The sequence below is a fragment of the Chiloscyllium punctatum genome, chromosome 1, assembly GCF_047496795.1.
Source record: "Chiloscyllium punctatum isolate Juve2018m chromosome 1, sChiPun1.3, whole genome shotgun sequence".
Taxonomy (NCBI): Eukaryota; Metazoa; Chordata; class Chondrichthyes; order Orectolobiformes; family Hemiscylliidae; genus Chiloscyllium; species Chiloscyllium punctatum.
This window is the reverse complement of record NC_092739.1, coordinates 71,490,993-71,514,578: the sequence shown is the minus strand read 5'-3', so window position 1 is coordinate 71,514,578 and position 23,586 is coordinate 71,490,993. Positions and strand designations below refer to the sequence as shown.

Sequence of the window (23,586 nt, the reverse complement as noted above, 5' to 3'; positions counted from 1 at the left end):
GCCTCAGAAATTATAGAACCAGAGGGTTAAATCTTGTTATGTGGAATCCTAAAACAAACTGGTTTTGTTCACAGAAATTGGGATCAACTTTGACCACATCTGGCAGAAAACCTTAACAGTTCTGAATCCGATGAAACCAGCAGATGGCAGCATTATGAACGAGACTGACCTGACAGGACCAATCGTTTTCTGTTTGGCATTTGGAGCCACTTTGTTGCTGGTGCGTTGAAATGTCAATCCAAAGAACAGGAGAAATAATTTACTTACATGTTGCATTCTTCTTGTTTGATATTAACTTTTTTGGATATCATCAGTTGCTTCATTATGATAATCATCAGAATTGCTGTTCTTTTATTATTTTTGAAATGTCTTTTGTGCCCCAGGTTGTTCCTTCTCAAAAAGCAACTAGTTTGATGTTCACATTATTTATATGACACAAGAAATGTACAAGGGAAATTTTAGCCTGATTTGCATTATTTTTTCAAAAGCTTTACGCAATGAGGGAAAGAAACAGACACATATTTTGTATTTCAACAAAATATCAGATGATCTGCCAATGTATAATAACAATATCATTTTTTTAAGTACCAGAATTAGATGGAGCACTATCTTTAAAATTTGTTTACTCATATTTCTGTGTTCATCAAATTGAGGGATGTTACCGCTAGAGTCTGGAACACTTTTACACTTGTATTGCAAACTGTCAGCATCAAGTGTTCTGAGATTAGGCACAGTACTAGTTAGATATAAAGCCTTGGGGGTCCATTACTATGACTGATAGATGCATGTAACAAGACCACACACTATAGCTTCGCATATCAGGAAGTTGGGAAAGCCCTACTCCTAATTTCCTGTCAAATAAACTTGATAGATGGAAAATTGTTCACAGAACACTGTCAATTTCCTGAAACACCCAGCCATTGGGTAGGCTCCCCACTGGCTACAAGCACAGATAAAATCATCTCTGAGATTATTATTGGCATGCATACGGAGATATAATTTCCTTTCATCATTTTGAAACACCCACGGAGTAGAAATATTAAATAATTACTTTGTCTCAGTTTTTACCATGAAGACTAACATTGTAGGCATGATGATAGATCAAAATAAAATTGAGCATTTAAGATAGAAAGGATAGATAATTGATAAACTAATTAAACTTACAGGATAAAACCCCTGGCTTGGATGGATTGCACCCACGCTTATTTAAAAGAAGTTAGGAAAGAAACAACAGAGGTACTATTACATATGTATAAAAATTAATTAGAAAAGGGAATATTGCTAGAGGCTTGACACAAAGCCAATGTGATTCTTATATTTGAAAAGGGAGATAGAACAAACTAAAGGGACCAAAGATCAATTAATTTGGTGTCAGTAGAAGGAAAGACAATAGAATCCCTAGTCAATGCCAAACAAAAGTTGAGAAACTGAAAATACAGTGAAGTGTGGTGAACACCAATTTCAAAAGGAAACGTTATGCTTAACCAATTATATTGACATTTCTTAAAATAAATAACAAAGTAAAACAAAGCTAATAGTGATGTATTTGGCTTTTCAAAAATCCTTTGATAAGCTGCTATATAGTCGAATTATGATTAAATTTGGCACATGTGAAGTCAAAGGATAGGTAGCAGAATGGAAAGCAGGCTAGATACGAAACCAAACATGCACTATGGGAATCAAAGGTACTTACTCAGAGTGACAGAAAGATAGTAGTGTTCCAAAATAACCAATACTTCTACCTCTGCTGTCCTCTAGTTGCATAAGTGATTTGGACTAGGAAATTTGAAGAATAATTTTAAAATTTCCAGAAAACTTCACATTGTGAGACTTAGTTAATGGAGACGAGATCTGTGATTTTAAAAAAACACTAATAACCTTGCAGAAATGGCAAACTCTGAGTAAGTTAACTTTGTTATGACTCCAAGAGGAGTGCATGAAAATCAGGCCCAACTTCTCTACAAACACTCCAGTTGTCTGCCATTTCAACACACCACCTTTCCCTGGCCAACACCTCTGTCTCAGGCTTGCTGCAGGGCTCCAGTGAAGGTCAGCTCAAGCTGGAAGAGCAACATCTCATTTTCCACTTAGAGACCTTGTAGCCTTTCAGAAATCAATATCGAGTTCAACAATTTTAGGGCTTGGAGCCATGTTCTAATGCCAACCTCCAAACACCAGGCCCTGTCATCACATGGGCTGCTGCCACAACCAATCTATTGTCAGACAATAATGTTCCCCATTAGCTAATCATTCTCCCAGGCTGATCTTAATCGATTCCTTTGTCTGTGTAACTGTGTTTCTCTCTCTTATTCTTCCCCCACCACTTCTCTAGCATATAGACCAATCTTTTCCCATATACACTCAGTCCTGAAGAAGGGTCACTAGACACAAAATATTAACTCTGTCTCCACAGATGCTGTCAGGCCTGCTGAATTTTTCCAGCAATTTCTGGTATTATTTTCGATTTTAAACAGGCTCCTTCAATAAATTCAAAGAAACTTGTTTATCAAGAACAAACATATTTTTTAAACAAGTGGCAGAAACATGTATCTCGTGACTAATCTCCAGCTTAAACTTTAGCCCTTTAATCATAAACAAACACACATTCAACAATTAACAAGATGAGATGGCACAACTCTACAGATCATTCCCATCCAGTTTTTCCCAACGTTTCTTCTCCAAACATCGGAGCTGACCCTGACGGCAAGATCTCCAGAAGGACACCTTTTCTTCTTTTGGGATGGCAGTGAGAACTTCATCAAGGTCAGAATAGAACTATTCTTTACATCTTATGAGTCAAGGATTAGACATAAGTGCTGATGACTATGGCACACAGATTACAGTTGGGACCGTAGGTGAAGAGCTTTGATTCTTTCATTTGTACAACTGGGGAGTTTTGACAGTGCATCAAGATCCCATTCCCAATGACAAAACTGTTACCGTTGATATGAGTGTCAATGAAAGTCTTTCTTTCTCATTCAGAAAGTGCAATCTCTGCTTTTTCCTTCAGCCAGCCCTCCCTAGGAAGGTGAGCCTCATTAAGGCAACAGTTTGGAGTCTTGGTAGTTCACATAATATGATAGCAGCCCTACTTTCTGGATGGCCACTCCTGAGGTTATTCTTGAATGTTCTAACATACAAGTTGCAAAATTTAGAGGGTTTTTTGACTATGAAAATGGTGATCCCACTGGTGTAGTTTCTCAGCAGGAGAAAGTAGAACAATTATTCTTGGGGCACCATTTTTGAGCCTTTACCAGTTTGCAGTGAGATAAGGTTATCTTGAAAAACATTGCTTGGTCAGATGCTGCTGACAAAAGATTTTAAGACCAAAGGTAATAGTGGGAGATATACAATTTTAACTGCAGATTTGGTGGAGGATTTATTAAGACCATGATCACAGAGGTTTATTTTTAAATTCAGGAAAGGAATGTCTACGATCATGAAACTTGGGAAAGTATCCAATGAGCATATGAACAGCAAAGAGGTGGGGGTTAACAGGAAAGGCAAGGAAGAAGAAACATCTCCAGGGACATCCTCATTAACAAGTAGCATTGCTCCTCTCTCATCCAGAATTTCTTTTGTTCCTTACATAAAACAAAGAACTGTGGATGCTGGAGACCTGATACAAACAAAATCAGAAATTGCTGGAGAAACTCAGCAAGTTTGGCAGCATGTGTGAAAAGAAAACAAGAGTTTAAGTTTGGAGTATGGCAACCCTTCTTTTGGTGAAGAGGAGCAATTTCTGTTTTTGTTTGCTTTGTTTCTTGCTGTTTAGAAACAATTATTGTGATCTAAATGAACTGTGAAAAAATTGTGGTTACAGGTACCATAGTAACTTTCATGTGAAAATTGGAGATATAATTGGAAATTATGTCAGTATTTGGATCTGACTTTGAATCAGAGTTTTGTTGGTTGCATGGGTCTTGTGGTGCAATAGTAGTGGTCCTATCTTTGGGCTGGAAGGATTAGTTCAAGTCCTACATAATCCACATGTGTGTGATACCATATATTTTCTAACTGCTCTATGTACTTTAAACTTTTATTGTAGGTTATTGTAGCTATAGCTTTATTGACTTGCTTTCTACGTTTAGCAAAGAGAGAGCTGTATTCTATCAATCTAGCCTGGATGCAAAATGCTAATTTTCTGCATTGTCCAATGTTTCTGGAAGTTTTTAAAATTGTAACTTTCAAACTGTTTCTTTTATTCATACTTCCTTTTAATGTTAACACTCTCTATTTCCACAGATTAGCAGAAAATAGATCTTAATTATTTTGATGAATTACTTATTTCTACTTTTATTATTACAGGCAGGTAAAGTACAATTTGGCTATGTTTATGGAATCAGTGTTTTGGGCTGTTTAGCAATTCACACCCTACTGAATTTGATGAGTGTTACGGGGGTCTCATACGGCTGTGTGGCCAGTGTCCTGGGCTACTGTCTCCTTCCAATGATCATTCTTTCTGGCTGTGCAATACTCTTTTCACTCCAGTAAGTATCTAATTAGTAATCAGGGGTGTACATATGGATTGATTTGTGCTCTATTGATTTTGTAAAACTAAGCATTTCTGTCTAACTTTGAACTAGTTCTTAAAATCAACGTCTAAAATGACTGAAATTCTCCCACAAAGGCACAACATGGTGCTTTTGTCTAATCTGGTGATTTTATGCATAAAATAATGAAACAAAATGTATGGGATGTTCTATATTAAAACCAGCTAAACATGATTCAATTTTAGAGGTTTTGTCAAAATTAATGGCAAGGGCTTATGCCTGAAACATCAATTCTCCTGCTCCTCGGATGCTGCCTGACCTGCTGTGCTTCTCCAGCACCACACTCTCGACTCTGATTTCCAGCATCTGCAGTTCTCACTTTCTCCTCCTCAAAATTAATGGGTGAAGATACAGTAGAATAGAAGTTGCAGAAGCAAAGACAGAAATTGCTGGAAAAGATCAGCAGGTCTGGTAGCATCTGTGGAGAGAAATCAGAGTTAATGTTTCAGGTCCGTAACTTTTCCTCAGAACCCTTCCAGTTCTGAGGAAAGATCACTGGACTGAGCCGTTAACTCTGATTTCTCTCCACAGATGTTGCCAGACCTGCTGAGTTTTTCTAGCAATTTCTGTCTTTCTTTCTGATTTCCGGCATCCACTGTTATTTCAATTTTTCTTTCAAAGTTGTGGGATTTCTTTTAGAGGTCAGTGATATTTCAGTTAAAGAACTAAGGTGAATAGATAGAGTTAAGATGCAGATCAACAAGAGTCTAATTTAGTAGTGGAACATCTTGAGGAGCTAAATGGCCTACTCCTGTTCTTTTGATAGAAGTTTATCTTTTATGTCAAAATTAACTTCACAGTCTTTTACAGGTACCAGTTAGACCTGCCATTACTAATGAGATTTAGAGCACATTTCCCTGAAAAATTAACACTGCTTCACGTACTTAAATTTATTTTTTACTATCAGTATTATAATCTCAGATTCTAGAATGCCATTCCTAATATTTCCGTCTGCCTTCTTAGAGAACATGCAGTTTATTTACATTTATTGGAGACTAGCAGTAGAGTACCAAGTATTCCAAGTGGTACACATCCTTTCCCTCTAAAATAATGGAATCATGAATTTTTCCATCTTGCTGCAACAAAATGGAAAAAGATGTCTTAACCTGTCCTCGAGCTAGCCTACTCTGGAAGGTGATACATAGTGGATCTAAAAATGCTTAATTCCTACTGCCCTTCAGTATTTTGCCAGTGGACTATTTTGTCCAAAATATTCAGTGTCAAAAGAAATCCTGTTGAAGACTTTGCACAGAATTTGGTTCAATATTTGGACAATGTAATAATTAAACAACCAGAACAAATGCAGGATACCCTGCAAATGGTTTTACCAAATTATCAACACTAACAAACTGATTGTCAGGTATTTAACTGTACTGTACTGAATGCTACTGTTGCACCAGTTATAAAGTGATATATTTTTGCTCCATTTAAACCACTTAAACAAAATGTAGAAACATTAATCAAAAATGCAATGTAAAATGCAAAGGAATATAAAAGAAACATTGCCTTAGTTGATGCTAAATTTGGATGAAGTAATCCTTTCCACTACTTGACTATTAAACAGAGAAAAGTACATTGTCATGTCGATCCATAATGTAATCCATTTTATCATGTAGTAGCTATCAAAGATAAGCAAGTAACAGGATTCTAATGAATCCCAAAGGTGCTTTTAACTGAATTGTCCCTCTCCTTTCTGTTTGCATTTTGTGATGTGCAACTGAGAACAATGTTTTACCTCAACTTGATGTACCTGTAATAATATGTCAAACCAATGAACCAAAGCTTAAAGATTGAAAGAGACAATTTGGCCCATCCGTCTGTAATAGCTTTTTGGGAAGAGTAATCAAAACTAGTCTTACTGCCCTACTGTCTTCTCATAGCCTTGCATTTTCCGCTACTTTACAGATATATCCAGTTTTCCTTTGTAGGATAACATAATTTCTATTTTAAGCATTCCCTGTGATAAAACAGTCCACGTTCCAACAATCACTTCCATACAGGTAAACTTTTCTGCTCTCGTACCAACTATAAATGAATAACTCTTCATATATCAGCCAGAGGAATTGATTTTCCTGATCTATTCTAGAAAAAAATCCTCTCATTTCAACATTTTGGATTATTCTAATTGGAAACAGATAAAATAAGTTTTAAGAGATCAGTTTTAACACCATTTTCATTATATTGAGTTATAGTTTATAGCTCTAGAACTGTGCCAGCCGTAGAACTCAATGATGGAAAATTAAAGTTCTACTGAATGTGGTATTCAAGAAGCAGTTCAATTAATAGTTATTTTTCTACTATTTTCACAAGACTTGTATGATTTCCTCAAAACTCAACTTGCATAGCAAGCTCACACTGTCAATAGGCTGAAACTTGATCTATTAGATGTTTTATCTCTGAGGTAGGGCTAGGATAAATAAAACAACAAACCTGTCTAGAAAGTGAGAGGATATTGGAAATATTTCAAGCTATCTCATGTACTATGTGCTCCAGAACTCTTCAAACTGTTGGAAACTCCATGCTGCATCCAAATAGCTAAAGGTTGTTAATTTATACAATACATTACAGCAAAGGAACTGGCCTTTGGGCCCACCAGGTCTACTCTGATTCCTAACTCTTGTTCAGACCCACTAATTAATGCCCATATGTGGTTTTTATCTCTCTGTTTGCACCCCCCACCCCCGTTCATGTGTCTATTAAGATTCGTCTTGAAGATTGTTAACGTGCCTGCTTCCACCATCTCTACTGGCAGTGCATTCCAGGCACCCACAGCTGTCTGTGTGAAAAAGTAGCCTGCACTTCTCCCCTAAACTCTCCCCTTCTCACCTTGAACCCGTGCCCTCTTGTGGTTGACCTTTCCACCCTGGGAAAAAGTCTGTTATACAGGTGAGTAAATGATAAAATCCAGTAATTAGATCTGATTACTTGAAAATTTAATTTCTTGAGTGAAACGTCAAGGATCCTTTGAAGTAAAAGTCGCTGCATCAACAGCCTGGAATTGCCTCCCTAATGATATTGAGAGTCCAGCTACAGTACATGGACTGCAATGGCTCAAGAAGGCAGCTCATCACCGCCCTCTCAAGAGCAACTAGGAATGGGCAATAAAGGCAGGCCAGGCTAGCAGTGCCCTCATACCAAGAATAAATAAAAATATTACCATTAATGTACTTCAGTGACTAGATATAATACACTGTTAGGCCTCAGCTGGAGTATTGTGTCCAGTTCTGTTCACCACATGATAGGGAAGATGTGAACATATTGGAGAGAATGCAGAACTAGTTTATAAGAATGGTTCCAGGGATGAGTCGCTTCATCTATGAGGATAGATTGAAGAAATTAGGATTGTTCTCCTTGGAGAAGAATGCTAAGAGCAGAACTGATAGAGATTTTTAAAATCAGGAGCAGACTGGAAGGGGAGGCTAGGTGGAAACTGTGCCTGCTTTGTTAAAGGAAGAAGAGGATGTGGATTTAAAGTGATCTGCAAAAGAGGCAAGGCGGAAATGAGAAAAAAAATCACTCAATGACTGGTTTGGGTATGGAATGCACTTCCTACAAAAGTGGTGGAGGCAGGTTCAATTGAGGATGATTATATGGATAAATATAATGTGCAAGGGTATGGAGGAAGAAGCCAGGAGAATGGTACTTGGTAATGGTGCTTATTTAATACACATTTGCAGGCTCAAGGGGCTGAATGGCCTCCCTCTGTATCGTAACATTTCTGTGATTCTGTGAATAGGTGTTTTTGCCATTTGAAATCTGGACTCAAAACAATGGAACTAATGAATTTAAAAAATAGTTTTCCATATTGATCCCACATTTAGGCAGTTTCTGCCTTCATGACTGTCAATTGAAACCAATTTCAAAGGCATAAAGGTGGCTTCTGAGGTAAGCCAATAGTATGAATAATTCTGGCAGGGCACCCTGATGAGACCGCTATTAAGATACTCTGTCGTTTAAAATATTTCTTTCTTTCTCACAAACTGGTGTTCTCATTCAGTATGGAATGATTCTCGTATAATGCCAGAGATCAGCTTCTGCTAGTTAATCACAGTTAAAGTCAAGCACCTTGTATCAATCATCAACAATATGAAATGTAATTGTACTGCTTTTCTCATCTTCCTCTTCCTGTTCCTTATTCATTTAACCCTTACCCCCTCCCCCTTTTAAATCTCCTTCAACCACAGTTCAATTGCATTACAAAAAGCAGAGTGTATGCTAATTCTCATAGTTCTCTTTGAGGGACCTTGTGAAATATTACTTGCATTATTACAGTAATTACACTTTAAAAATGCTTAACCAGTTTTAGACTTTTGTAATGCCCTGGAGTTACGAAAGATGTCAAATGCATCCCACTCTTTCTTTAAAGAAGCTTTGCAAATCTTTATGCTCACAAACGATAGCTCCACTTGTTCTGAGCAGGTACCAGTGTCAAACCATGACCAACAGTCTAACAGCACCATTAAACACCAGCTGGCAAATCATTTGAAGAGGATAATCCAACAAGACTAATTTTGAATCCCTTTCCATCTTTGTATGAATAGCTTTAGCAGCAAAGATAAAAAAAATGAAAACTACTTTTGGCATGATATCATCATCTCTTTCAGATCTGATAGACAAGCACATCAGTCACCACTACAGCTCTGATTGCACAAGCATACATTTTGGAGATTGGATCCCTGCTAAGATTGATTCTGTTATATTATCTGAATTTGAGTAGTCACCCTGCACACCAGCATTGTGCATACATATCCACTGTCACTTCTTTTGGCTAATGCATTTTTCCCATGAAGATATATTTTTAGTCCCGGTTGTATTGTCAATAAGACATATAATTGTAAAAGAATACTGGTAGGAATTTGCTATATGTCATCATAACAGTCCAGCAAGCTGTTTAGGAAGACACTAGTTGACAGTTACAAGTGGTATGTTTTATCAATATATGTTAAATATTCTATATTAAATATAATGTATTAAAAAGAAAATTGCTGTATTTTGGAGAAACAGATAATATCATGTCAATACAAGGTTCTGGTTTCAAATTCAAATTTAATTGACACAATAAGGTCTCCTGTCTCTGCTGGGTGTCAGGGTCTGAACTGATTGAGTTTCTGAGTGAGCATGACTCCAGAGCAAAACAAAATTTACAATTTTACAGAAATTGGCTAAAGATTGATTCCTCCAGATATTGTTCTTTTTCAGTTCATGAGACAATTCCATACAAGTGTTTACATTTTCAGTATCACTCCTTGATGGCATCACAAACAAATAGTACTTCATAATGGGGAGATGGTGGCACAGTGGTAATGTCCCTAGCATAGTTATCCAGAATACAGAGTTCTACATTCATGTTTTGTGGATATGGGTTTGAATCTTACTGTGGCAGATCATGAAATATGAATTCAGTAAAAACTTGGAATTGAAAGCTAGCCTATTTGTGATGATGTAACCAGTGTTGCTTGTGTAATGACCCATTTGGCTCATTAATGTTTTAGCCAAAGGTATCTGTTGTCCTAACCTATGAGTGACTTCAGATCCACCAATAGGAGTGATCCTTAACTGCCCTCTGAAATAGCTCAGCAAGCCACTGATTTCCAGGAACTAAATGCTGGCTCATTGAACCAGTAACTCCAACATCCCAGGAATAAATAAATGCTAGAATCACATTGAATTGCACCTGAAAACAGAAGCCGGGATCATAATCCATAATTAATCTGTGCCATTGCATCAGCTATAGGCAGTATTCTGTGGTGCCTGTTAAGTGTATACTAGTTGTGTGGAGCCAGCATTAAATCTGCTGGTGACAGGTTCCTCACCTTGGAAGAGGGGTAAAGTTTCTGTGATATTACTATCAAAGACAACCTCCACCTCTGAAAATATTCCAGCTACTGGAATTGTTTAAGAAACAGAATCTAACAAAAAAATGGCACAACAGGAGAGAAAACATGTTGATAGATTCTCTGATGCTCTACTAGATGCAGTAGTGCAGGAGGTGGAGCTAAGCCAAGATCTGATTCAACCAGACTGGCAGGACCAGTGGATAAAAGGGATGTATTTGACATACCATTGCAGAAGGCACTTGATAAGGTGACACATCAATAATTATTGCACAAAGTAAAAGCCCATGGTGTAGGGGATAACATGTTGGCATGCATAGATGATTGGCTGGTTGACAAGAAACAGAAGGTAGGAAAAAAATGGGTCCTCCACAGGTTGACACTATTTTACAAGTGTTGCACTGTAGGGGTCTGGGTTGAGGTCTCAATTGGATCCACTGTTGTTTGTCATTTATATAAATGATTAGGTGAGAATTTAGGAGGCATGGTTAATAAGTTGTGGATGACATCAGACTTGGTGGTTTAATCAACAATTAAGATTACAAAGGTATCTTGATCAGTTGGGCCAATGGACTGAGTGGCAGTCAGAGTTTATTTTGGATAAATGTGAGGTTTTGCATTTTGGTAAAGTGAACAAGGACAGTTAATGGATAGTGTTGTTGAACAAAGAGACCTAGGGGTTCAGGTACATAGTTCTTTGAAAGTTGTGATACAGGTAGACAGGGTGGTTAAGAAAACATTTAGTATGCTTGCCTTCATTGCACAGCCATTGAGTATAGGAGTTTGGACATGATGTTGCAGCTGTACAGGACATTAGTGAGGCCTCTTTTGGAGTACTGAATACAGTTCTGGTTGCCCTGTTGTAGCAAGGATATTGTTCGATTGGAGAGGGTTCAAAAAGTATCTGCCAGCATGTTGCTAGGACTGGAAGGTTTGAGTTATAGGAAGATGCTGGGACATTTTTCACTGGAGCATTGCAGATTGAAAAGGTGATCTTATAGAGATTTATAAAATCATGAGGGAAGTAGATAAGGTGGACAGCAAAGGTCTTTCTCTAGAGAGGGGGAAGTCAAAACTCGGGGGCATATTTTTAAGATAAGAGGTGAAAGATTTAAAAAGGACCCAAGGAAGCAAACTTTTTAAACAGAGGGTGATTGGTATGTGGAATATATTGTCAGGGGAAGTGGGAGATGCAGGTACTGTTATAACATTGAAAAGTCATTTGTACAGGTGCATGAATAGGAAAGGTTTAGAAGGATATGGGCCTAATGCAGGTAAATGGGAAGAGTTTTGTTTGGGAAACTTGGTCGGCATGGATGAATTGGACCAAAGGGTCTGTTTCTGAGCTGTATGACTCTGGCTCTGACTCCCTTCAGGAGAGAAATCAAGTAGTCAGTGTGGTTAATGCCAGGGACTTAAACACAGTGCCACAAGAAGATCAATGCCCTCACTGAAGTGATTAAACTGAGCGATTGTACCTAAAAATACCATATCCCATCCATTGTAACATGCCTCAATACTCAAACACACTTTATCACCCTGCAGAAGTTCACTGTGGGTGCAGTTGCAAATGAAAGGGAAATCTTAAGATTGTGGAACTACTCCTCCCAGTTGCTCATGTTGTACAACCTGCTGCATTCTCTTCAGATGATAGAATTCATGCTCCCACTCCTGCCACTCCACTAGTGTCCTTCCAATTGCACATCAGCCCAGACTGCCACTGCACATGTTGAGATGGTGCTTTCTGAGAGATCACTCTGCAATGCTATCGGTATGCAACTGGATATCATAACATTGTAGACTTCCAGCACCATGCTGCAGCCACTGGAGTAGCATTGTTTTGGAGCAATAGACCAGGTAAAGACACATGGAAGACAGCCACTGCAGCAATGCACAAGGTTGATTAGTTGTCATTTGTAAGAAATATGGCATAGTTGAATTTACACTAACATATACATTTTATGTTGTTGTTTATTTTTATTTTGTGCCCCAAACAAATAAAAGGTTGTGGGACAGTTGGGGAATGGAGAATTTTGTTTCCTTTCATCAATATTGCTAATAAATGAGTCACTCACAGACAGCCCAGTCAGAAAGGGGATGCATCAGTTGCCTCCTCTTTCTCTTTATTGTCCTTTTTAGTGGGCCACTGTATAGCTAGGATAAAGGTGTTCCCTCTCAACGTATAGCATGCACCTTGTCAATCACAACTCTGAACACCTACGCTAACACATATTGCAGGGCCCCTCTGGAGCAGTCCAGGCTGCTGAAGTGTTATTTCAGCATACCAATAATCTCTTTTAACGCAATTCTAGGGCATCACTTTGGTTACGTGCAAGCAACCCACATGTGGGTCACTTGTGCACTGATGGTATGAGTCTTCAGTGTTGTTAGTACATAGTCTGTGTCACTCAATATACTCCTTTATTTGTCATTGTAGCACAGTAGACAGGCCACTGTTGCCGGGACACCAGGCTTTGATTTGCATGATACCTTGTTTGTGGTCATGAACAAGTTGAGCATTGCAAGAATTAAATCCCTTTTGGTAATGGGACATCTCAAAGCTGATGTGATTTTCACAAAGTGGCATGTAGCAGTTTACCTGATTAGAAAACCTGAAACTCTTGTGAAGCTGTGTGCTTTCTTTAACTTATTCCTGACAGGAGACAATTAAGTTTACTTGGAACACAGAGCCTTAGAGGGTTCACTTGTACAAACTTGGAGATATTTCAAATATCAGCAGTTTCAGCCCAAGGTGTACATTTGCACTGGATGCCATTTTGAAGCAAAGCATCTCTCCTTGTGCAGAAAAAGCATGCATTGAGGAGTTAGATTTTGTGACCTTTGTAACGATGATGGAACATTGGTGGGTGGTGTGACAATGTAGTCTTTACAGGAAACTAGTAACAACAGGGAAAAGATCAGGGTCTAATAACAGCACAGGGGTTTCATGATAAAAAGAACTAACTTGCAATGTGTCTGAAAAAAAGGATAAAATCAATGATTTCAATAATTCATCAACCTCGAAATCACTGCAGACCATGTGACTGTGTGGTTGCTAATATCAAATTGCACCATCCGTATTTTAGTGTGAATATATTTTAAAATGAATGAGTTATTGCCTCTATGCAATTATTGGATGATCATTTGATAGAATCTTCGAGTTTCCAGCTTTGAAGAAAAATACTAATTATCAAATTTTACTCAAAACCAACTCCAATTTTGAGTTAATTCATTTTCTGATCCCTGCATTTAATTCCTGCAGCAGTGGTGCTGATGAAAATCAAGGAAACAAAACTTATTATTCTTTGTCAACCTTCCCCCAATCCCCACCACCTCCCGATTCCACTGTGGTATACCACTCTTTACCATTTCTTTAAACTGAAATGCCACCAAACTTAAAAGAAATCATGCAAATATTTCAAGAATTACTAAACATCTGATGTGGTAAAGTTCAGTCATGATAATGTGCTCTGTCTTATTAATCTCAGGGGAATGACTGGAATTCCGCTCGCTCTGATTGTCATTGGATGGTGCAGCCTTTCAGCCTCAAAAATATTTATCTCGACACTGGCAATGGAGGGGCAACAGCTTCTTGTCGCCTACCCTTGTGCTTTACTGTATGGGATTTTTGCACTTCTGACCGTTTTCTAAGCTACAGTTTCAATACTGAATGTACAGCTTTCACCTTGTTTCAAAGTACATTTTGTTTTCCCTAATGCAATTTTGTGACTCAATAAAGAAACATAATCAAGTTTGTAGCCTGAGTACACTTTATTATATTTTGGGGCTAGCTTTGCAATGAAAGTAAGATCACCCATTGTCTCCACACCATGAGAAATTTGTTGTAATACATCGACAGTTTGGAGTGTTTATGTTCTTCCCATAGATTCACACCTCACTTGCTTAAGTCTGGGGAATTTACATACAGATTGAATTGCTTCTCTTATTACAGTCTGCATGAGACATTTACCGCAGTTTATTTAGTTAAAATAACAAATTTCCAGCCCAGGATACCAGCAATCTTCCAGCAACTTATCTCACCAACATCACCCTCTTCATTGTGCTTGGTTCCTTGAAGCTAAGCCAGAGAAACCTCAAATCCCAATGGTAAATTGACTGCCATCAATGATCCAAGCTGTCTCATTAGTTCTGACGAGAATAGTAGACCTACTTGATTTGGCAACCAGATTATTAAACCAGTCACAGAGGACCTACTCAGCTCTGAGATATGCCATCTTAAAGACAAAAGACTTCAAAACAACAAAATGATGGTAATGCTCATATATTGATATCTTGCATAGTTAGTTTTCATAATACAATAAATGATAATGGGCAGATTTTAAACTAAAAGGACATCTAATGGTAACGACCATTAGTTAAACTTTTCTCTATGTTCTTCAGCTCCAAAAGTCTTTGCCAATCAAGTTGCCAGAAGTGTTCAGGCTATTTGATTTGGAAGGGTGGCGATCACAGTGTAACCACAAGAATTCAAGCTGCTTCATTGCTCCTTCAACAGTAGTGAACTATCTCCTGGTGCTTTTCCAAGTGAGATCACCAACTCAAGACAGATTTGTTATTGAGCTTGAATTCTGATTGGCTTAACCTAACTTAACTTAAAACTACAATAAACAATGTTGTCCACTAATCATTTTACAAAAATCTCTTTGGAGTGATGTGCAGAGACATTGTAACAACCATCTTTCATTGAGATGGATAAACTTGTCACTTTAATACCTATGTTATTCCAAAGCATTCTGAGAGTGGTCCAGGAAATGGCTGATGGAATTTAACGTGAGCAAGTGCGAGGTCTTGCACTTTGGCAAAAAGAATAAAAGCATGGACTACTTTCTAAATGGTGAGAAAATTAATAAAGCCAAAGCACAAAGGGATCTGGGAGTGCTAGTCGAGGATTCTCTAAAGGTAAACATGCAGGTTGAGTCTGTGATTAAGAAAGCGAATGCAATGTTGTCTCTTATCTCAAGAGGGTTGGAATATAAAAGCAGAGATGTACTACTAAGACTTTATAAAGCTCTGGTTAAGCCCCATTTGGAGTACTGTGTCCAGTTTTGGTCCCCACACCTCAGGAAGGACATACTGGCACTGGAACGTGTCCAGCGGAGATTCACACGGATGATCCCTGGAATGACAGGTCTAGCATATGAGGAACGGCTGAGGATACTGGGATTGTATTCGTTGGAGTTTAGAAGATTAAGGGGAGATCTAATAGAGACATACAAAATAATACATGGCTTGGAAAAGGTGGATGCTAGGAAATTGTTTCTGTTAGGCGAGGAGACTAGGACCCGTGGACACAGCCTTAGAATTAGAGGGGGTCATTTCAGAACAGAAATGCGGAGACATTTCTTCAGCCAGAGAGTGGTGGGCCTGTGGAATTCATTGCCACGGAGTGCAGTGGAAGCCGGGACGCTAAATGTCTTCAAGGCCGAGATTGATAGGTTCTTGTTGTCTAGAGGAATTAAGGGCTACGGGGAGAATGCTGGTAAGTGGAGCTGAAATGCGCATCAGCCATGATTGAATGGCGGAGTGGACTCGATGGGCCGAATGGCCTTACTTCCACTCCTATGTCTTATGGTCTTATGGTTCTGATGGCAGATTCAAAGCAGTTTAATGCTTATTATACTTTTGTCAAAACTGCTGCACTAGGCCATACAAAGACAGGTTCTGTCTACTCATTGTTCTGAAGAAAGGTCCTTGCACCCAAAGCATAATTCTACCTTCTCTCCAGCAATGCTGCCAGACCTGTTGAGTTTTTCCAGCAATTTCTGGTTTTGTTTCTGTCCTCTTCACTGTTTCATACCAAATCTGTTTAGAAAGAGTGATGTTAGGACTTGTGCTTCATTGAACATCAAGATCTATTGTTATCGGCAACCTGAGACATATGCAGAGTAATGGGGATAGTTATTTAAACTCCCGAATCTCATAGAACGTAGAACATAGAACATTACAGCGCAGTACAGGCCCTTCGGCCCTCGATGTTGCACCGACCTGTCATACCAATCTGAAGCCCATCTAACCTACACTATTCCATGTACGTCCATATGCTTGTCCAATGACAACTTAAATGTACTTTAAGTTGGCGAATCTACTACCATTTCAGGCAAAGCATTCCATACCCTTACTACTCTCTGAGTAAAGAAACTACCTCTGACATCTGTCCTATATCTATCACCCCTCAATTTAAAGCTATGCCCCCTCGTGCTCACTGTCACCATACTTGGAAAAAGGCTCTCCCTGTCCACCCTATCTAACCCTCTGATTATCTTATATGTCTCTATTAAGTCACCTCTTAACCTTCTTCTCTCGATAAAACAGCCTCAAGTCCCTCAGCCTTTCATCGTAAGACCTTCCCTCCATACCAGGCAACTTCATAGTAAATCTCCTCTGCACCCTTTCCAAAACTTCCACATCCTTCTTATAATGCGGTGACCAGAACTGTACACAATATTCCAAGTGCGGCCACACCAGAGTTTTGTACAGCTGCAGCATAACCTCATGGTTCCGGAACTCGATCCCTCTATTAATAAAAGCTAAAACACTGTATGCCTTCTTAACAACCCTGTCAACCTGGGAACTTTCAAGGATCTGTGTATATGGACACCGAGATCTCTTGGCTCATCTAAACTACCAAGAATCTTACCATTAGCCCAATAGTTTGTATTCCAGTTACTCCAACCAAAGTGAATCACCTCGCACTTGTCCACATTAAACTCCATTTGCCACCTCTCAGTCCAGCTCTGCAGCTTATCAATGTCTCTCTCTAACCTACAACATCCTTCGTCACTATCCACAACTCCACCGACCTTAGTGTCGTCTGCAAATTTACTAACCCATCCTTCTCTGCCCTCATCCATAAGACCATAAAACCATAAGACATAGGAGTGGCAGTAAGGCCATTCGGCCCATCGAGTCCACTCCACCATCTAATCATGGCTGATGGGCATTTCAACTCCGCTTACCAGCATTCTCCCCGTAGCCCTTAATTCCTTGTGACATCAAGAATTTATCAATATCAGCCTTGAAGCCATTTAGCGTCCCGGCCTCCACTGCACTCCGCAGCAATGAATTCCACAGGCCCACCACTCTCTGGCTGAAGAAATGTCTCCGCAATTCTGTTCTGAATTTACCCCCTCTAATTCTAAGGCTGTCCCACGGGTCCTAGTCTCCTCGCCTAACGGAAACAATTTCTTAGCATCCACCCTTTCCAAGCCATGTACTATCTTGTAAGTTTCTATTAGATCTCCCCTTAACCTTCTAAACTCCAATGAATACAATCCCAGGATCTTCAGCCGTTCCTCGTATGTTAGACCTACCATTCCAGGGATCATCCGTGTGAATCTCCGCTGGACATGCTCCAGTGCCAGTATGTCCCTCCTGAGGTGTGGGGCCCAAAACTGGACACAGTACTCCAAATGGGGCCTAACCAGAGCTTTATAAAGGCTCAGTAGCACATTGTTGCTTTTATATTCCAACCCTCTTGAGATAAATGACAACATTGCATTCGCTTTCTTAATCACGGATTCAACCTGCATGTTGACCTTTAGAAAATCCTGGACTAGCACACCCAGATTCCTTTGTACTTTGGCTTTATGAATTTTCTCACCATTTAGAAAATAGTCCACGCTTGTATTTTTTTTTCCAAAGTGCAAGACCTCACATTTGCTCATGTTGAATTTCATCAGCCATTTCCTAGACCACTCTCCCAAACTGTATAGATCCTTCTGCAGCCTCCCCACTTCCTCACCTGCCTGTCCACCTAACTTCGTATCATCAGCAAACTTTGCTAGATTGCCCCCAGTCCCTTCATCCAGATCATTAATATATAACATGAACAGCTGCGGCCCCAACACTGAACCCTGTGGGACACCGCTTGTCACTGGCTGCCATTCCGAAAAAGAACCTTTTATCCCAACTCTCTGCCTTCTGTCAGACAGCCAATCCTCAATCTATGCCAGTAGCTCACCTCGAACACCATGGACCTCACCTTACTCAGCAGCCTCCTGTGTGGCACCTTATCAAAGGCCTTTTGGAAGTGTAGATAGACCGCATCCACTGGGTTTCCCCGGTCTAACCTACTTGTCACCTCTTCAAAGAATTCTAACAGGTTTGTCAGGCACGATCTCCCCTTACTAAATCCAGGTTGTTTATAAAAATGACAAACAACAGTGGACCCAACACCGACCCTTGCGGTACACCACTAGTAACTGGACTCCACGATGAACGCTTCCCATCAACCACCACCCTCTGTCTTCTTTCAGCAAGCCAATTACTGATCCAAACTGCTATATCTCCCACAATCCCATTCCTCCGCATTTTGTACAATAGCCTACTGTGGGGAACCTTATCGAACGTCTTGCTGAAATCCATATAAACCACATCAACCGGTTTACTCTCATCTACCTGTTTGGTCACATTCTCAAAGAACTCAATAAGGTTTGTGAGGCATGACCTACCCTTCACAAAACCGTGCTGACGATCCCTAATCAAGTTATTCTTTTCTAGATGATTATAAATCCTATATCTTATAACCTTTTCCAACACTTTACCAACAACTGAAGTAAGGCTCACTGGTCTATAATTACCAGGGTTGTCTCTACTCCCCTTCTTGAACAGGGGAACCACATTTGCTATCCTCCAGTCTTCTAGCACTAGTCCTGTAGACAATGACGATTTAAAGATCAATGCTAAAGGCTCAGCAATCTCCTCCCTGACTTCCCAGAGGATCCTAGGATAAATCCCATCCGGTCCAGGACACTTATCTATTTTCACACTCTGCAGGATTTCTAATACCTCTTCCTTGTGAACCTCAATCCCACCTAGTCTTGTAGCCTGTATCTCAATATTTTTCTCGACAACATTGTCATTTTCTGGAGTGAATACTGTCGAAAAATATTCATTTAGTGCTTCCCCTATCTCCTCTGACTCCACACACAACTTCCCACTACTATCCTTGATTGGCCCTAATTTTACTCTCCTCATTCTTTTATTCCTTAAATACCTATAGAAAGCCTTAGGGCTTACCCTGATCCTATCCGCCAACAATTTCTCATGTCCCCTCCTGGCTCTTCTGAGCTCTCTCTTTAGGTCTTTCCTGGCTACCTTGTAACCCTCAAGTGCCCTAACTGAGACTTCACATCTCATCCTAACATAAGCCTTCTTCTCCCTCTTGACCAGAGATTCCACTTCCTTCATAAACCACGGCTCCCGCGCTCTACAGCTTCCTCCCTGCCTGACAGGTACATACTTATCTAGGACACACAGTAGCTTTCCCTTGAATAAGCTCCACATTTCTAATGTGCCCATCCCCTGCAGTTTCCTTCTCCATTCTATGCTTCCTAAATCATGCCTAATTGCATCATAGAACATAGAACATAGAAGAATACAGCGCAGTACAGGCCCTTCGGCCCTCGATGTTGCGCCGATCAAAGCCCACCTAATCTACACTAACCCACTATCCTCCATATACCTTACCAATGCCCGCTTAAATACCCATAAAGAGGGAGAGTCCACCACTGCTACTGGCAGGGCATTCCATGAACTTACGACTCGCTGAGTGAAGAACCTACCCCTAACATCAGTCCTATATCTACCCCCCCTTAATTTAAAGCTATGCCCCCTTGTAATAGCTGACTCCATACGTGGAAAAAGGTTCTCACTGTCAACCCTATCTAACCCTCTAATCATCTTGTACACCTCTATCAAGTCACCCCTAAACCTTCTTTTCTCCAATGAAAACAACCCCAAGTGCCTCAGCCTTTCCTCATAGGATCTTCCTACCATACCAGGCAACATCCTGGTAAACTTCCTCTGCACCCGTTCCAGTGTCTCCACATCCTTCCTATAGTATGGCGACCAAAACTGCACACAATAATCCAGATGCGGCCGCACCAGAGTCTTATACAACTGCAGCATGACCTCAGGACTCCGGAACTCAATTCCTCTACCAATAAAAGCCAGTACGCCATATGCCTTCTTCACTGCACTATTTACCTGGGTGGCAACTTTCAGAGATCTGTTTACATGGACACCAAGATCCCTCTGCTCTTCCACACTACCAAGTATCCGACCATTAGCCGAGTACCCCATCTTTTTGTTACTCTTACCAAAGTGAATCACCTCACACTTAGCTACATTGAACTCCATTTGCCACCTTTCTGCCCAGCTCTGCAGCTTCTCTATATCCCGCTGTAACCTGCCACATCCTTCCTCACTGTCTACAACTCCTCCGACTTTCGTATCATCCGCAAACTTGCTCACCCAGCCTTCTAACCCTTCCTCCAGGTCATTTATAAAAATGACAAACAGCAATGGTCCCAAAACAGATCCTTGCAGAACACCGCTAGTGACGGCACTCCAAGATGAACCTTTGCCATCAACTACTACCCTCTATCTTCTTCCAGCCAGCCAATTCCTAATCCAAACCTCCAACTCACCCTCAATGCCATATCTCTGTATTTTCTGCAGTAGCCTACCATGGGGGAACCTTATCAAACGCCTTACTAAAATCCATATACACGACATCTACTGCTTTCCCCTCATCTACCTCCTTAGTCACCTTCTCAAAGAATTCAATAAGGTTTGTGAGGCACGACCTGCCCTTCACAAAACCATGCTGACTATCCTTGATCACATTATTCTTATCCAGATGTGCATAAATCCTATCCCTTACAATTCTCTCGAAGACTTTGCCCACAACAGAAGTGAGACTCACTGGCCTATAGTTACTAGGATTATCCCTACTCCCCTTCTTGAACAAGGGAACCACGTTTGCTAGCCTCCAGTCCTCTGGCACTACTCCTGTAGACAAAGAGGACACAAAAATCAAGGCCAATGGCTCTGCAATCTCCTCCCTTGCTTCCCAGAGAATCCTAGGATAAATGCCATCAGGCCCAGGGGACTTATCTATTTTCACCCTTGCCAGAATTTCCAACACCACTTCTCTACATATCTCAAAGCCATCCATTCTACTTATTCGTGCCTCAGTATTCATATCGACAACAATGTCCTGTTCCTGAGTGAATACTGACGAAAAGTATTCATTCAGTGCCTCCCCAATCTCTTCAGCCTCCACACGCAACTTCCCATTACTATCCTTGATTGGACCTATTCCTACCCTAGTCATTCTTTTATTCCTAACATAGCTATAGAAAGCCTTAGGGTTTTCCCTAATCCTACCAACTAAGGACCTTTCATGTCCCCTCCTTGCTGCTCTTAGCTCTCTCTTCAGGTCCTTCCGGGCTACCTTATAACTCTCAATCGCCCCTATTGAACCTTCACGCCTCATCTTTACAAAGGCCGCCCTCTTCCATTTAACAAGGGATTCCAATTCCTTATTAAACCACGGCTCCCTCACACGACCCTTTCCTCCCTGCCTGATAGGTACATACTTATCAAGGACACTCAATAGTTGCTCCTTGAACAAGTTCCACATATCAATTACGCTCTTGCCTTGGAATCTACTTTTCCAATCCACACATCCTAAGTCATGCCTCACCGCATCATAATTTCCCTGCCCCCAGCTATAACTCTTGCCCTGTAGTACACACTTATCCCTCTCCATCACTAGAGTAAAAATCACCGAATTGTGGTCACTGTCCCCAAAGTGCTCACCTACCTCTAGTTTTAATACCTGGCCTGGTTCGTTACCCAGAACCAAATCCAGTATGGCCTCACCTCTTGTTGGCTTATCTACATATTCTGTCAGGAAACTCTCCTGCACACATTGGACAAACACTGACCCATCTAACAAACTTGAGCTATAGCTTTCCCAATCAATATCAGGAAAGTTAAAGACCCCATAACAACCACCCTATTACTGTCACTCTTCTCCTGAATCATCTTCGAAATCCTTTCTTCAACGATTCTAGGACTATTAGGAGGCCTGTAAAAGACTCCTAACAGGGTGACCTCACCTCTCCTATTCCTAACCTCAACCCAAACTACCTCAGATGGCAAATCATCGTCCATCGTCCTTTCCACCGCTGTAATACTATCTTTGACAAGCAAAGCCACACACCCCCCTCTTTTACCCCCACCTCTGACCCTACTAAAACATTTAAACCCTGGAACCTGCAACAGCCAATCCTGTCCCTGATCTAGCCATGTCTCCGTAATAGCCACAACATCGAAGTCCCAGGTACCAACCCACGCTGCAAGTTCACCTACCTTATTTCGTATACTTCTGGCATTAAAGTATACACACTTCAAGCCACTCTTCTGTTTACAGGCACCCTCCTTTAAGATGGATGCCATATTCCTAACCTCCCTACACTCCAGGTCCTGCACCCTAAAGTTACAGTCTGGGTTCCCATGCCCCTGCAGAGTTAGTTTAAACCCCCCCCAAGAGCACTAGCAAACCTCCCCCCAAGGATACTGGTGCCCCTCAGGTTCAGGTGCAGACCATCCTGTCTATAGAGGTCCCACCTTCCCCAGAAAGAACCCCAGTTATCCAAGTACCGAAATCCCTCCCTCCTGCACCATCCCTGTAGCCACGCATTTAACTGTTCTCTCTCCCTATTCCTCGACTCTCTATCACGTGGCACGGGTAACAAACCAGACACAACAACTCTGTTCGTTCTAACTCTGAGCTTCCAACCTAGCTCCCTAAAAGCCTGTCTAACATCCTCAGCACTCCTCCTACCTATGTCATTGGTGCCAATATGGACCACGACTTCAGGCTGCTCCCCCTCCCCCTTAAGGACCCGGAAAACACGATCAGAGACATCACGTACCCTTGCACCTGGGAGGCAACATACCAAACGTGAGTCTCTCTCGTTCCCACAAAACCGCCTATCTGTGCCCCGAACTATCGAGTCCCTAATTATTATTGCTCTGCTCTTCTCCACCCTTCCCTTCTGAGTAGCGGGGACAGGCTCCGTGCCAGAGGCCTGAGCCCCGTCACTTACCCCTGGTAAGTCGTCCCCCCCACAAGTATCCAAAACGGTATACTTGTTCTTGAGGGGAACGGCCGCAGGGGGTCCCTGCACTGGCTGCTTCCTCCCAGTCCCCCTCACTGTCACCCATCTATCTGCCATCTTTGGAGTTACTACTTCCCTATAGCTCCGATCTATGACCCCCTCTGCCTCCCGAATGATCCGAAGTTCATCCAACTCCAGCTCCAGTTCCCTAACACGGTTTTGGAGGAGCTGGAGATGGGTGCACTTCCTGCAAGTGTAATCAGC

The 23,586-nt window shown here is 40.8% G+C and overlaps 1 protein-coding gene across 4 annotated transcripts in view; it reads left to right on the top strand.

The window, feature by feature from the left end:
- Positions 1–14,138, top strand: part of LOC140476170 (protein YIPF5-like) — a 75,491-nt gene extending 61,353 nt beyond the window's left edge. For 2 of the 4 annotated variants that reach the window (XM_072568351.1, XM_072568344.1), the window contains 3 exons: positions 75–220; positions 4,309–4,490; positions 13,876–14,138. In XM_072568351.1, the coding sequence (XP_072424452.1) occupies positions 75–220; positions 4,309–4,490; positions 13,876–14,038 (491 nt within the window). In that variant the 3' untranslated portion in view covers positions 14,039–14,138. Of the gene's footprint in view, positions 1–74; positions 221–4,308; positions 4,491–7,254; positions 7,440–13,875 lie in introns of all 4 variants that reach the window. The other 2 variants (XR_011960423.1, XM_072568364.1) reach the window with 2 other exon arrangements.
- The last annotated feature ends 9,448 nt before the right edge of the window (positions 14,139–23,586 follow it).